Source organism: Triticum urartu, chromosome 1, assembly GCF_003073215.2.
Source record: "Triticum urartu cultivar G1812 chromosome 1, Tu2.1, whole genome shotgun sequence".
In the NCBI taxonomy this organism is placed as follows: domain Eukaryota; kingdom Viridiplantae; phylum Streptophyta; class Magnoliopsida; order Poales; family Poaceae; genus Triticum; species Triticum urartu.
In genome coordinates this window covers 319,809,249-319,823,572 of record NC_053022.1, presented here as the reverse complement: position 1 = coordinate 319,823,572, position 14,324 = coordinate 319,809,249, and the positions used below count along the sequence as shown (strand labels likewise).

Sequence of the window (14,324 nt, the reverse complement as noted above, 5' to 3'; positions counted from 1 at the left end):
ACATGTCGATGGTCGTCGTGGTACTTGGTGTTTCGTCGCACCCAAGCGACGGTAGTCGTACCCGACGCAATGTGGACGTAGTTGTACTCGCGGCCTTCGGTAATGGAACTTGGGCATAGTGGTACACGTTGTCGGGGTACTCGTCCCATCACCGGGTGTAGTCGTTCACGTTCGGAGGGGAACTTGGCGTTCCTAGTGATTCCGAAGATGGCGGTAGATGTACTTGGTGAATCCACAAGGCGTGCACGGGTCGTAGTGGAACTCTGACAAAATCCACGGGGCGGTCTTGGCATGCAACGAGCATGGCATGATGGGCATGGAGGGTGGCGCTGGTCCTCTGCTCCAGCGAAGCAGAACGACGGCGCGAGCGGGCGACCGACCTGGTGTCTTAGAGCAGTGGGGGAAGGCAGTGGTGAGCGGCCGGATCGAAGGCAAAGGAGGTCACAGGAAGCTGGTCCGGCGGGATCCGGGCAAAGGAGCGCCGTCCTGGGCGCAGGTCGCCAGATCGGGAGGCGATGGCGCTGCGGGGAAGATGGAAGGCCGAGGAGGTGGACGCCGGCAGCAACTGGCCCACAGCAGGAGGTGGGGTCGGAGACGTCGCGCTCCAGGTCGCCGATGTCCGGCAGGGCCGCGGCGGTGGCCTCCGGCGAGGGAGCCAAACGGAGGCGGGGCGAGACGCAGGTGGGACTCGCACAAAGGCAGCCATGGCATCAAGTGCGAGGAAGAAGCCCAGGGCGCGGGGCTTCGAGGCGAGGAGGAGGCCATGGCAGGAGGCGTGGCGGCGCTCTCCGGCATCTCGAGGCGAAGGTGAACGACGGCAAGGAGGCCGACGGGCTCTGGCCTGGTTCCCTGGACCGAAGGAGGAGGGAGGGTGAGGGGCGCTGGAGGGAGAGATGGGGGTCGGCAAGAGAGAGAGAGAGGGAAGGAGGAGGTCGAGCGAGATGGGATCGGGCAGCGCTCTCCCTGGCGGCGCTGGGTGGAAGGGTACGAGGGAAGAGGGGATCGGACCAGGGGTGCTAGGGTTAGTGGGGGAGGTGGCCTTGGGGCCGGCCCAGTAGAGAGGAGGGGGTCAGCTGGGCCTTAAGGCAAAAGGGCAGGCCTGAGAGGTTGGGTTCTTCTCTCCCTCTATTTGCTCTATTCAAAAACAACAGAAAAAGAGGAAGAAAAGGGAAGAAAAGAAAAAGGTAGAGAAAGAGTTTGGGCACGGGAATAAATTTCCCGAACTCGCAAAAATGCGCATGTTCCAAGAAAAATAGAGTGGGCATTTTTGAAAGTTTAAATTCAAACTCATTTGATTTAAATTCAAATGGTTCGAATAGGAAGTGAGGGTTAGGAAGGTCCAAAAATGTTCAGATTTTTGGTGGAGCTCCGGAAAATGATGAAAGAATATAAGCAAAGTTTGGGGACCAAACTTGAAGCGAGAAAAGGCATGTGATTTTTTGCAAGTGTGTTCATGGGTGATTCCGAAAATGGAATATTTAATATAGCTCCCTAATATCGGGAGGATATGTTATAAAGAGAATCATCATGTGAATTCCCTCGATTTAAATGGATCAAAGATCCATGCCATTTATTTAGTTGAGTTAAGAAAGGAAATGACATGATGGCAGGATGACATGATGCAAAGCACATGATGCAAAGATGAATGCAACAAGCAGAAACAAATCACACAACAAATCTCGAAAACCCTAGAAGGCATCTGAAGCTCCGGTCTTGGGGCGTCACAACACTCCACCACTACGATAGGATGTCGTCCCGAGATCTAGGATGGCACCGGAGAAAAACGGAAGAGGAAAAGAAGAGGTAAAACTAAGTTGCTTCTTTGACAAACAAGTGAAACCGAAGAACCTTGAGAGGTTAAACCATTTTGAGAAAAGAAAACAATGGAGATGATCAAAGTTGAAAACACTCCGTTAGAAAAAAGGAACAAGGAACATTACTAGAACCTTGTAGGTTGAAAGACATAAGAAAAGGGTTGGAATGGACAAGAAGTACATGCAAGCACTCCGGTTGAAACAAGATGGAGAAGGAATAAGAATGATATAATTTGGACAGCACTCCGACTGTAAATGGAAGGAATTGAACATGATCTTGACAAGATGAGAGGATACTTGAAAAGAGGACATGACACTCCGGTTAAAAGGATAAGCACGAAAAGAACATGGTCCTGACAATCCGAGATGATGAGTGAAGAGAGCATGTATCTCAATGCCTCCGGAAGAGATAAAAGAATGGAATTAAAGGAACGGAGAAGAAAACAACATCTTTTACCTGAAATGAACTTTGAAAAAAAGCATCTTTAGGAGAAGGGTTGAATTCCCAATGGAAGGCTTTAGGTGAAATATTGCACAAGATAATCTCAGCGAAGAGATTCAAGATACCTCATTCGTGACAACTTGTCAATCATGAAACATGAAGGAAACTGTCAAAATGACATAACACCACCTCAAAAGGTAAGATAGAAAGAATTGCACTTCGTAATGCAAGACTAAGAATACTTGAAGTATAGCTTGGCGGATCATAGCTTCGAGAGATATCTTGAAGAACAAATGAAGATTGAAAAGAATCCTTGCCGAACCACCATGTAGCCTTCATGAAGAACTCCGGTAATAAAAGAATAATGAAAGAAAGATAAGTCAAAAGCACAAGGTGAAGCCTTGCAATGATTTAGATGGAGCTTGCGACGAGATAACGTGGAAGCTTGGAACTCCGGAAGAAAAAATAAAGCAACTCGAACCGAGAATGTGATATGATGAACCACTCCGGAAAGCAGGAATTAAACGCTTGGATGAAACAAGAATAAGAATTACATTATGCTTATCCTTCATCAATTTAAATTGAGGACAAGCAATGGATTTGGCATACTACTTATTCCGATAGAAAGGATTAAGAGAGATATAAATCAAACTTGAATAAGGTCTTGATGGAAACCACCGGTAGGATTGGAAAGAACGAATGAATCTGTATGATAACGAAGGAAGAGAACTCTTGAACGAACCACCGTAAGAATTGAAAATGAACGAAGAAAAGATAAGTAAAAACACCGGTAAGAATTAGAAAACAAAAGAATGAAGATACTTGACAATTTAGATACAAGTGAAACGAAGAGATCATGAGCTGATTAGAGGATATACTTGAACGGTGCACCGGTAAGATTTAGAGAACGAGAGCTGAAAACTGGGAATGAATAATTCTGATATGATGGCCTCCGGAGAATCAAACTAAAAAGACTCCTGAATTGCTCCGGATGGTTGAAAAGAATTCTCATAATCAAAATAATTATGAGAGTATGGCAACAAGCTAGAACCACGAATCTCTGAGAGAACGGATAAGATATGAAGGAAAAACTCTTCTTCGGTCTTCAAATGTTGAGAATGACGACGACAAACACCACCCTTGAATTATTTAGACACTCCGGAAGAATCAAAAGCGAAGAGGTTGAGTCAACGATGAAAAGAATTTGAAAGATCTTGGAGAAACCATCTGACTGATGATGAATCATTCTTACGTCAAACTTCGAAAAGAATTTGAGAGTAACCCCGGGAAAAAATTAGAAGAGTCAGGTAAGATCCTGGGAAAAGACTTGTGGGTTAGGGCCCACTCAAAAGATACACCGTTGAACGATTACTTGAAAATGAGAATGCACCGGTTGAATTAAATGACTTGAATGAGATAACAATCTCGAAATAGCTTGAATGGATTAAGAATGTAAAACAGGAATCTTCGAGATATCTTCAGCACTCCGGAACAATTTAATAACGAGGAGTGGATGATTAAGAGGTGCACTGGTATGGGAAAAATATTTGAAATGAGGAAAAGGGATATGATCGGCAAAGCTTGAATTGAATCCACCGGAGAAGAAAACGAGTGAAGAGTGACGAACTTGAAGCTCCGTTAGTATCTTCTTGAGAATCACCGGATAAGAACATTGACGGAAAAGAATGGAGAGACTTCCCATCAATAAAAGGATACTTGATTAAGAACTCCGAGTCCTTGAAGAAAAAGGGGGGGGGGGGGGGGAAAACAAAGACAATTTGGGATGGATGAAATAAACAACGTTGGGAAAACCGAGAGGTAATCTTGGGGATGTTGAAATGATCGAATCCACTTGAAGAGAAAAACACGCCGGTTGAAAAGGATTGACAAAACAACCTCGATGATCATGAAGGGTTAGTATTCACATAGAAATATGAGAACACCATTTGGGGAAGGTATGGAATCAACACTTGACATTGAAGCAACTCGAATACCACAACTCAAAAAAACAAAGGATTGGCTTGCAGAATAAGCCGGAACAAACATATGATAGAGATTTCGTCCGAAGTTTTCGTGGTGGGGCCCACACGGGGTCAATCGTACAGCACCATCATGTACAAGGCAGTGCACATGACATACGAAGCATCCCCGAGTCAGCATAGCCAAGGACTCTTTAAGACACAACGAGACCACTGTAAAACCAACCGTGGATAGGCGGACCACTAGACGTCGAACCCCAATTTCATATCATACATCTGTCGGAAAGATATCCTAGGAGCTACTTGAATTCCCACCTATAAACTCCCGAAACTTTCCAGTTATGCAATCAGGTGTTGGGGATACAGGGGAATCATAATATCTCACCAAAAACTAGCAAATCCTACATCCAGCTGTATCCATCCTTCAACACATAACCAAGAAACCTTCGGAAATCATTTACCTCAACCTTCGAAAAGCATCCGTTATACGAGTTATGGCAATACTCCGAAACTCCCGCCCCAGTACTGGGTGGCGTCGAGGTTATCTCACCAACAACTGCATAAAGGAGATTTTCGATGTCGGCGAACTCGGGTATTCCAGAACTGCAACGATAAAATTGTGACGACAACACCTCGGAGCTCAACTCTCCGGGACACTGCCACAACCCCTAAATGTCAGGAGGCACCAAGAACAATGTTCTCGTCACAAAACCATCGGAACGATTCCAAGATACCCACATGATCCTAAAAAAATTCGTGAAATTTGAGAAGAGAAGAGTCAAAACTCTACGTCAGGATGCCTCACTAGAGCGACGAAGGGACTGAGGAGTAAAAAGAATCCTACTCTCCGATATATATAATCCTAAAAGACTCAAAACATTTTTCTAGCCTCAACAACGCCAACAATTCGATCAAGCAGCGGGCTCCTAAGTCGGGGAAGGCTCTGATTACCAACTTGTAACACCCACGATGTGGCTATATCTCCCACGTGTCGGAGCACGACTTAGAGGCATAACCGCATTGTAGGCATGTCGCAAGAGGGGTAATCTTTACACATCCGATGTACTGAATAAGAAAGAGGTATGGAGTTGGCTTACAATCGCCACTTCACACAATACATGAATATCACATTACATCAACCAGATACAAACAAGGTCCGACTACGGAACCGAAATAAAAGAAGACTACCCCTAAAGCAAAAGATCCCTGATCGCCCCAACTGGGCACCGCTACTGATCAACTGGAAACGAAACAACTCAACGCACACGATCTTCATCAAGCTCCTCCTTGAGCTCGGTTGCGTCACCTGCACGGTATCATCGGCACCTGCAAACTGGTTTTGGAAGTAAACTGTGAGTCACGGGGACTCAGCAATCTCACACCCTCGCGATCAAGACTATTTAAGCTTATGGGTAGGAAAAGGTAGTGAGGTGGAGCTGTAGCAAGCACTAGCATATATGGTGGTTAACATACGCAAATGAGAGCGAGAAGAGGAGCAAAGCACGGTCGCAAACTAGAAGTGATCAAGAAATGATCCTGAAACTACTTACGTTCAAGAATAACTCCAACACCATGTTCACTTCCCGGACTCCGCCGGAAAGAGACCATCATGGCTACACACGCGGTTGATGCATTTTAAATTAAGTTAAGTGTCGAGTTCTCTACAACCGGACATTAACAAATTCCCATCTGCCCATAACCGCGGGCACATCTTTCGAAAGTTCAAAACCCTGCAGGGGTGTCCCAATTTAGCCCATCACAAGCTCTCATGGTCAACGAAGGATATTCCTTCTTCCAGGAAGACCCGATCAGACTCGGAATCCCGGTTACAAGACATTTCGACAATGGTAAAACAAGACCAGCAAGACCGCCCGATGCGCTGACATCCTGATAGGAGCTGCACATATCTCGTTCTCAGGGCAACACCGGATGAACACTACGTACAGCTAAAACCAGCCCTCAAGTTTCCCCGAGGTGGTGCCGCAAGTGGCTCTGTTTCGGACCAACACTTCGAGAAGCACTGGCCCGGGGCGGTTTAAAATAAAGATGACCCTTGAGTCTGCAGAACCCAAAGGAAGGTGATAGGTTGTTAGTGCAAATGGTAAAACCAAGGTTGGGCCTTGTTGGAGGAGTTTTATTCAAGGCGAACTGTCAAGGGGTTCCCATTATAACCCAATCGCGTAAAGAATGCAAAATCAAGGAACATAACACTGGTATGATGGAAACTAGGGCGGCAAGAGTGGAACAAAACACCAGGCATAAGGCCGAGCCTTCCACCCTTTACCAAGTATATAGATGCGTTAATTAAATAAGAGATATTGTGATATCCCAACATGTAAATCATGTTCCAACAAGGAACAAACTCCAATCTTCACCTGCAACTAACAACACTATAAGAGGGGCTGAGCAAAGCGGTAACATAGCCAAACAACGGTTTGCTAGGACAAGGTGGGTTAGAGGCTTGACATGGCAATATGGGAGGCATGATATAGCAAGTGGTAGGTATCGCAGCATAGGCATAGCAATAGAGCGAGCAACTAGCAAGCAAAGATAGAAGTGATTTAGAGGGTATGGTCATCTTGCCTGAGATCCCGCAAGGAAGAAGAACGAGTCCACGAAGAAGATAAACGGACGTAGTCGAACGGATCCTCACAAACGTGACGTTATCGGAACCAACCCGAAGAAGCAACACCGGAAAGAAGTAAACAATCATGGTAAACAACCACCACATGAACATGGCACAATGCACAATCAAGTATGATGCATGTTCGGTTTCATGAAGCATGGCATGGCAAAAGTGCACAAACAACTCTACAAGTTAAGTGGAGCTCAATATGCAACGAGTTGCATATTGATGGAACACCACGTCAATTATTTAGTTCTCTCCCGTTTAGGTATCCAACAATATTAAATGTTGTTAAACATGGAAAGAGATGAAGCAAAAGTAAACTACACAATCTAAGCAATTTAAATGCGGCCGGAAAACAACAACAACAGTTCCGGTAAAACCCCATATGCATTTAGCAAATTGGTGCAACAACAAAGTTAAACATTTAAATGTTATTATCATGATGCGGAGGACATGTTCAAGATTATGCAATTTTAACGAAAATGTTGATAAGAGCACTATGAAGCATTTTGTCATCGTGGCGGAAACGAAAGGGAGGTGCCACGGCAACGATAACAGTAACGGCGCCACGGCAATGTTTCGGTTCCGGTACTCGATTGAGATACCGATGCAAAGGGGAAGTGTGAGGATGCGTGCAAAAGATGGTGGGGCGCTCCCGGATACCGGGTTCCCACGGTTCGACGGCGGTGTCAACGAGGGAACAACTAACGTTCACGGGCGGATACAACATCCAAACATGCATCTCATACAACACGTCACATGCATACGGTCCACGGCATCGTTCCGGCGGATAGACCTTTCAAGGGTGCATTTTCGAAGCGAGTCGAGTTCGGTGCAATGAAGGGGAAGTAGACGTTCTCGGGACGGTCGTAGAGGAAGTTGTTGCACTTGCAAACTTGTCGGATCCACGACGACGGTAGTTGTTCACGTCATAGTCACACAAGTTCCCGTAGATGTTCGGGGTCACGGCGAGGTACTCGGCGTTACGGTGCGGTGTAGGGGTACATGTCGATCGTCGTCGTGGTACTTGGTGTTTCGTCGCACCCAAGCGACGGTAGTCGTACCCGACGCGATGTGGACGTAGTTGTACTCGTGGCCTTCAGTAATGGAACTTGGGCGTAGTGGTACACGTTGTCGGGGTACTCGTCCCATCACCGGGTGTAGTCGTTCATGTTTGGAGGGGAACTTGGCGTTCTTGGTGATTCCGAAAACGGCGGTAGATGTACTTGGTGAATCCACAAGGCGTTCACGGGTCGTAGTGGAACTCTGACAAAATCCACGGGGCGGTCTTGGCATGCAACGAGCACGGCACGATGGGCATGGAGGGTGGCGCTGGTCGTCTGCTCCAGCGAAGCAGAATGACGGCGCGAGTGGGCGACCGACCTGGTGTCTTAGAGCAGTGGGGGAAGGCAATGGTGAGCGGCCGGATCGAAGGCAGAGGAGGTCACGGGAAGCTGGTCTGGCGGGGTCCGGGCGAAGGAGGGCCGTCCTGGGCGCAGGTCGCCAGATCGGGAGGCGATGGCGCCGTGAGGAAGATGGAAGGCCGAGGAGGTGGACGCCGGCAGCAACTGGCCCACAGCAGGAGGTGGGGTCGGAGACGTCACGCTCCGGGTCGCCGATGTCCGGCAGGGCCGCGGCGGTGGCCTCCGGCGAGGGAGCCAAACGGAGGCGGGGCGAGACGCAGGTGGGACTCGCACAAAGGCAGCCATGGCATCGAGTGCGAGGAAGAAGCCCAGGGCGCGGGGCTTCGAGGCGAGGAGGAGGCCATGGCAGGAGGCGCGGCGGCGCTCTCCGGCAGCTCGAGGCGAAGGTGAACGACGGCGAGGAGGCCGACGGGCTCTGGCCTGGTTCCCTGGCCGAAGGAGGAGGGAGGGTGAGGGGCGCTGGAGGGAGAGATGGGGGTCGGCAAGAGAGAGAGAGAGGGAGGGAAGGAGGAGGTCGAGCGAGATGGGATCGGGCAGCGCTCTCCCTGGCGGCGCTGGGTGGAAGGGTACGAGGGAAGAGGGGATCGGGCCAGGGGTGCTAGGGTTAGTGGGGGAGGTGGCCTTGGGGCCGGCCCAGTAGAGAGGAGGGGGTCAGCTGGGCCTTAAGGCAAAAGGGCAGGCTGGCAGGCCTAAGAGGTTGGGCTCTTCTCTCCCTCTATTTGCTCTATTCAAAGACAATAGAAAAAGAGGAAGAAAAGGGAAGAAAAGAAAAAGGTAGGGAAAGAGTTTGGGCACGGGAATAAATTTCCTAGACTCGCAAAAATGCGCATGTTCCAAGAAAAATGGAGTGGGCATTTTTGAAAGTTTAAATTCAAACTCATTTGATTTAAATTCAAATGGTTTGAATAGGAAGTGAGGGTTAGGAAGGTCCAAAAATGTTCGGATTTTTGGTGGAGCTCCGGAAAATGATGAAAGAATATAAGCAAAGTTTGGGGACCAAACTTGGAGCGAGAAAAGGCATGTGATTATTTGCAAGTGTGTTCATGGGTGATTCCAAAAATGGAATATTTAATATAGCTCCCTAATATCGGGAGGATATGTTATAAAGAGAATCATCATGTGAATTCCCTTGATTTAAATGGATCAAAGATCCATGCCATTTATTTAGTTGAGTTAAGAAAGGAAATGACATGATGGCAGGATGACATGATGCAAAGCACATGATGCAAAGATGAATGCAACAAGCAGAAACAAATCACACAACGAATCTCGGAAACCCTGGAAGGCATTTGAAGCTCCGGTCTTGGGGCGTCACACCTAAGCACCGGTCCACCCACATATCAAATTATCAAAGTAGCAAACACAAATCGAACCAACAGGATGAAAGTGACTAGATGAAATTCCCGTGTACCCTCAAGAACACTTTGCTTATCATAAGAGACCATTTTGGCCTGTCCTTTGCCTCAAAAGGATTGGGCTACCATGATGCACTTTTGCTACTACTATCGTTACTTGTCGTTACAAATTATCTTGCTATCAAACTACTCTGCTACTTACAATTTCAGCACTTGCAGACATTACCTTACTGAAAACCATTTGTCATTTCCTTCTGCTCCTCGTTGGGTTCGACACTCTTACTTATCGAAAAGAGCTAAATTTTATTCCCTATACTTGTGGGTCATCAGGCACCACGGCCACCGGAGGCAGAGGCGGTGCGCGATGGCTGGAGGCCGAGGTCGGCGGACGAAGCAGCAGCGGGCAACGACGGGCATGGGAGGCGCCCTTGTGTGCGCTCGTGGCGTCGAGCACGGGAGGAGAGGCAAGGCCGCGATGAAGCAGTGGGGAGCTTGGTAGGTATGGTATGGTGGACACTTGAAAATAAGAGTTGGGTTTAAGGGCTTTTGGATGCACAAGTAGTATCTCTACTTAGTGCGGAATTTTTGGCTAGCAAAGATAGGGGGAAAGCCCCACATGTTGAAGGACCTATGACAATATGACTTCTGTGTGAATATAAACAAACATAAACCATTAAGTTGTCTTCCTTGTCCAACGTCAACAATTTTGGCATATAATATTTTGATGAGGGCTCACAATCACAAAAGATTTCTAGGATAGTATATTTATATGTGAATCTTCTCTTCCCTTATTGATTCTTTCATGAGTTGCATCATTGACTAATGCTATGTTTATCAATCTCTAATAAAATTTTCTACTTATACTTTTCCTTATGTGGTGTCATCACCTACCATAGGATTAGTACATGATCTTTTCTTTATTTATTTTCTTTCTTTTATTTATTTCCTTTCTCTTTTTCTTTCTTTCTTTATTTTATTTTATTTTCAACATGAAAGTAAAGAAAGCAAAAAATCAAACTAAACTTTATTATATAACTTGCACATGATTACATGGATAGATCACTAAGCAAACTCTCAAATAAGAAAGGATCGAACTAAACTTTTATTCATCTAAAGCAAAGGATCGAACTAAAATAAGTAAAGGCAAAAAGATAGTGGGATGATACGATACCGGGACACCTCCCCCAAACTTGGCGGAAGCCAAGGGGAGTGCCCATACCCGATACTCAGTTTTCTTTTGGTGGTGAAGAAGATGATGGTGATGATGAAGTGATCCTATCCTTAAGGATCGAGAGATTCTCCAATCGACGGATGACGCTCCGGAGATGGATGATATGCTCTTGATGTAGAATATTTTCGCGAGTGAGATACTTATTCTGTATGTGAACTATTTCAATGTCACGAAAAGCTTCAATCTCAGCAGGAGTAAGGTGAGTAAGGTAGGGCTTAAGGATATCCTCTTCCTCCTCCTCGGCCAGCAGTGCTTGTGCTGCCACCGGGGATGGATCTAAGGTAGCTTTCTTGCCCTTGTCTCCCTTGACGGCGTCTGCAGGCTCCTCCCGTTTCATCTCGATCTTCACCAACCAAGCATCTTCTTCCATGTTGTTGGAGGAGCAGGAAGACATGATGCCTGGCTTGATAAATCTGACCGGAAACAGTAAGAAAAGAGAACAGAGAATTTCTTCGCGATACGGTGATCAATAGGTTCGGGAAGTATATATATATTTCTTTTGAAAGAAATATGCCCTAAAGGCAATAATAAAGTTGTTATTTATATTTCCTTATATCATGATAAATGTTTATTATTCATGCTAGAATTGTATTAACCGGGAACTTAGTACATGTGTGAATACATAGATATACAGAGTGTCCCTATTATGCCTCTACTAGACTAACTTGTTAATCAGAGATGATTAAGTTTCCTGACCATAGACATGCATTGTCATTTGATAAATGGGATCACATCATTAGATAATTATGTGATGGACAAGACCCATCCGTTAGCTTAGCATAATGATCGTTTAGTTTTATTGCTATTGCTTTCTTCATGACTTATACATGTTCCTCTGACTATGAGATTATGCAACTCCTGAATACCAGAGGAACACCTTGTGTGCTATCAAATATCACAACATAACTGGGTGATTATAAATATGCTTTATAGGTGTCTCCGATGGCGTTTGTTGAGTTGGCATAGATCAAGATTAGGATTTGTCACTCCATGTATCGGAGAAGTATCTCTGGGCCCTCTCGGTAATGCTCATCATTATAAGCCTTGCAAGCAATGTGACTAATGAGTTAGTTGCGGGATGATGCATTACGGAACGAGTAAAGAGACTTGCTAGCAACGGGATTGCATTTGAGTGTATTGGTTGACAAAAAATTCCAGATTTTTTTATTCTTTTTATATTTTTCTTAAATTTATTGTTCACCAAGAGCATACGGGTCCGTGTTTAGAAATGAATATTCACATAAGAATGGACACACAAGCGTAAATCGTGTACATCAAGCCAAACTCTAAGATGAATAAATCAGATGTTTTTTTAAAATAAAAACTACCAATAACTCTGTGTTATTAAAAAAAAGTCTCCTAGCTAGCCGCGGAAACACCTTCGGCCGTGCATTCGCCCACGCCCCTGCACCCCAGCTCTATCCAAACACACCGGCGCCGTTTGCTCCTCCCCGCCACTGCTCCCCTCCACAGCTCCTCCATGCTTCGCCTCTCCGCCTCTTTCTCCCTCCTCTACCCTCCTTCTCTCTCCCCGTCCGTCTCCCACCCCCGCCCGCGCCGCCTACGCGCCCTCGTCGTCGCCGCCTCCGCCTCGCCTTCCGCCCGCAGCCTCCGCCTCCTCGAGTGGGGCAAGGTTTGCCGCGCCGTCGCTTCGTTCGCCGGCACCGCGCACGGCCGCGAAGCCACCGAGGTAGTCGACTCCAGACCCCTGTAACTCCGAGCCCTTCCGTTGCCCGATCGCTCATGATGCATGGGCCTCGCCTCTGACGCGCGACGTGGTTGTGCAGAAGCAGCTGTGGGGTGTGGAGAGCGTGAGCTATGAGCGGAGCTGGAAGCTCCTCCGGGAGACTGAGGCGGCGGTGCGGCTGCTTGGCAGCTCCGGTGGGGCATTGGATTTCTCCGGGCTGGATACCGTCGCGGTGAGGACCCATGTTTGGTGTACTAATATGCTAAGGAGGCCACGTGTACTGACTGACTTCAGTACAGAGTTACAATCAAATTGAATTTATACAGCATTACTGTGTGATCGACATTTTGGCATGCTAGTTAAGGTATATAGTAGGATGTGTTTTACTGTTTCATTTTATCCTGGCTTTGAATTATCTCTTCAATAACATCTGATCCATTTTGAACTATGGTAACTATGTTTTGCCTAGATGAACGTAAAATTATACGTAGTACCAAATCATGAATGTGAGCAAAATAGTGACCAAAGCACGCTTGCTCCGTTATCTGTTTGTTGATCTTAATGTTTTATCATCATATTTTATAGCACTGTTCTCTGCGTCTCATTTTGCTTTATATACTTACTCCCTCCGTTCCTAAATGTAAGTCTTTTATAGAGATTTCAATATGGACTACATACTGAGCAAAATGAGTGAACCTACACTCTAAAATATGTCTATATACATCCGTATGTAGTTTATACTGAAATCTCTAAAAAGACATATATGTAGGAACGGAGGGAGTAGATGCCAATTTTCCGGTTATGCCAGTATCACAAATACATTCTTTGAGTTGTGCATTCTCTGTTTAACTGAAGGTAGAGTCAGCAATAAATTGTGTCTCTGGTGGTTCCGTGATTAAAGGCCAGGAAGCAATGGCAGTGGTTAGCCTGATGCTGTTCGTTGAATCCTTGCAAGTAACTATCAAAGCTGCTATGAAGCAAGATGAAGATTCATATAATCTGTTACTGCCCCTTACAGAAACAGTAAGCTCATATAGTTTTACTCATTGTTGATCTCTTGCATCTTTTGGCATCTGTAGTACTCCCTCCGTTCCAAATTAGTTGACTTGAATTTGTCTAAATACGGATGGATCTATACTTGTTTGGTGTCTAGATACATCCATGTCTAGATAAATATGGGTCAAGTATTTTGGAACGGAGGGAGTACAAATATATGTCTCTCAGTCCAGTAAGCTGAATGTTCTTCCACTGACCTGCAGATTCTAGATGCTGTTGTCAGTAAGTCACTAGTGAAGTCTATACAGGATGTCATAGATGATGATGGCTCCGTGAAAGATACTGCAGTTTGGTCCTTTCATCCCGAGTCTACTTTTGTATTGCTTTGGGATGATGTGATACTAGTTGTTATTTGCTTGCAAAAAATAATACTCATACTAGTTTTTATTTCCTTGCAAAAGAATACTACTTTTTACCACCATTTCAGTTTGAAGTGAATTCTTCATTCAGCGTGTAGAAAATTAATCCCGACTTCTTATAAACAGTAACTTGACTATGGAGGATTGAACATGTAAATGAAAATTATCCATATTTGAAGGTCTGTGCCCAAGCAATCTGTCATCCTAACTTTCCAGCATTAACCCAAAGGAAATCTGAACATGCTATCTCGTTCCTTGGTAACATCAAATACACTATAACTGTAGAAGTCAATTTCAGAACTACCTTTACTAAGTACTCCAACCCCCCCCCCCCCCCCCCCCCCCCCC

General features: G+C 45.9%; 1 protein-coding gene across 1 annotated transcript; it reads left to right on the top strand.

Moving 5' to 3' along the window:
- Positions 1 to 12,246: 12,246 nt before the first annotated feature.
- LOC125532967 lies at positions 12,247 to 14,309 on the top strand. The gene is made up of 4 exons (XM_048696802.1): positions 12,247 to 12,564; positions 12,662 to 12,793; positions 13,417 to 13,584; positions 13,821 to 14,309. Exons 1-4 carry the CDS (start codon positions 12,355 to 12,357, stop codon positions 14,052 to 14,054), a joined length of 744 nt encoding a protein of 247 aa, XP_048552759.1. The 5' UTR covers positions 12,247 to 12,354; the 3' UTR covers positions 14,055 to 14,309.
- The last annotated feature ends 15 nt before the right edge of the window (positions 14,310 to 14,324 follow it).

What these genes read in the sequence shown, in the direction of transcription:
- LOC125532967 (XM_048696802.1), top strand. Translation starts at nt 12,355, where the DNA reads ATGCTTCGCCTCTCCGCCTCTTTCTCCCTCCTCTACCCTCCTTCTCTC. An exon ending in CCGGGCTGGATACCGTCGCG is followed by an intron (nt 12,794 to 13,416) that starts GTGAGGACCCAT and finishes GTTTAACTGAAG; the next exon opens with GTAGAGTCAGCAATAAATTG. An exon ending in TACTGCCCCTTACAGAAACA is followed by an intron (nt 13,585 to 13,820) that starts GTAAGCTCATAT and finishes ACTGACCTGCAG; the next exon opens with ATTCTAGATGCTGTTGTCAG.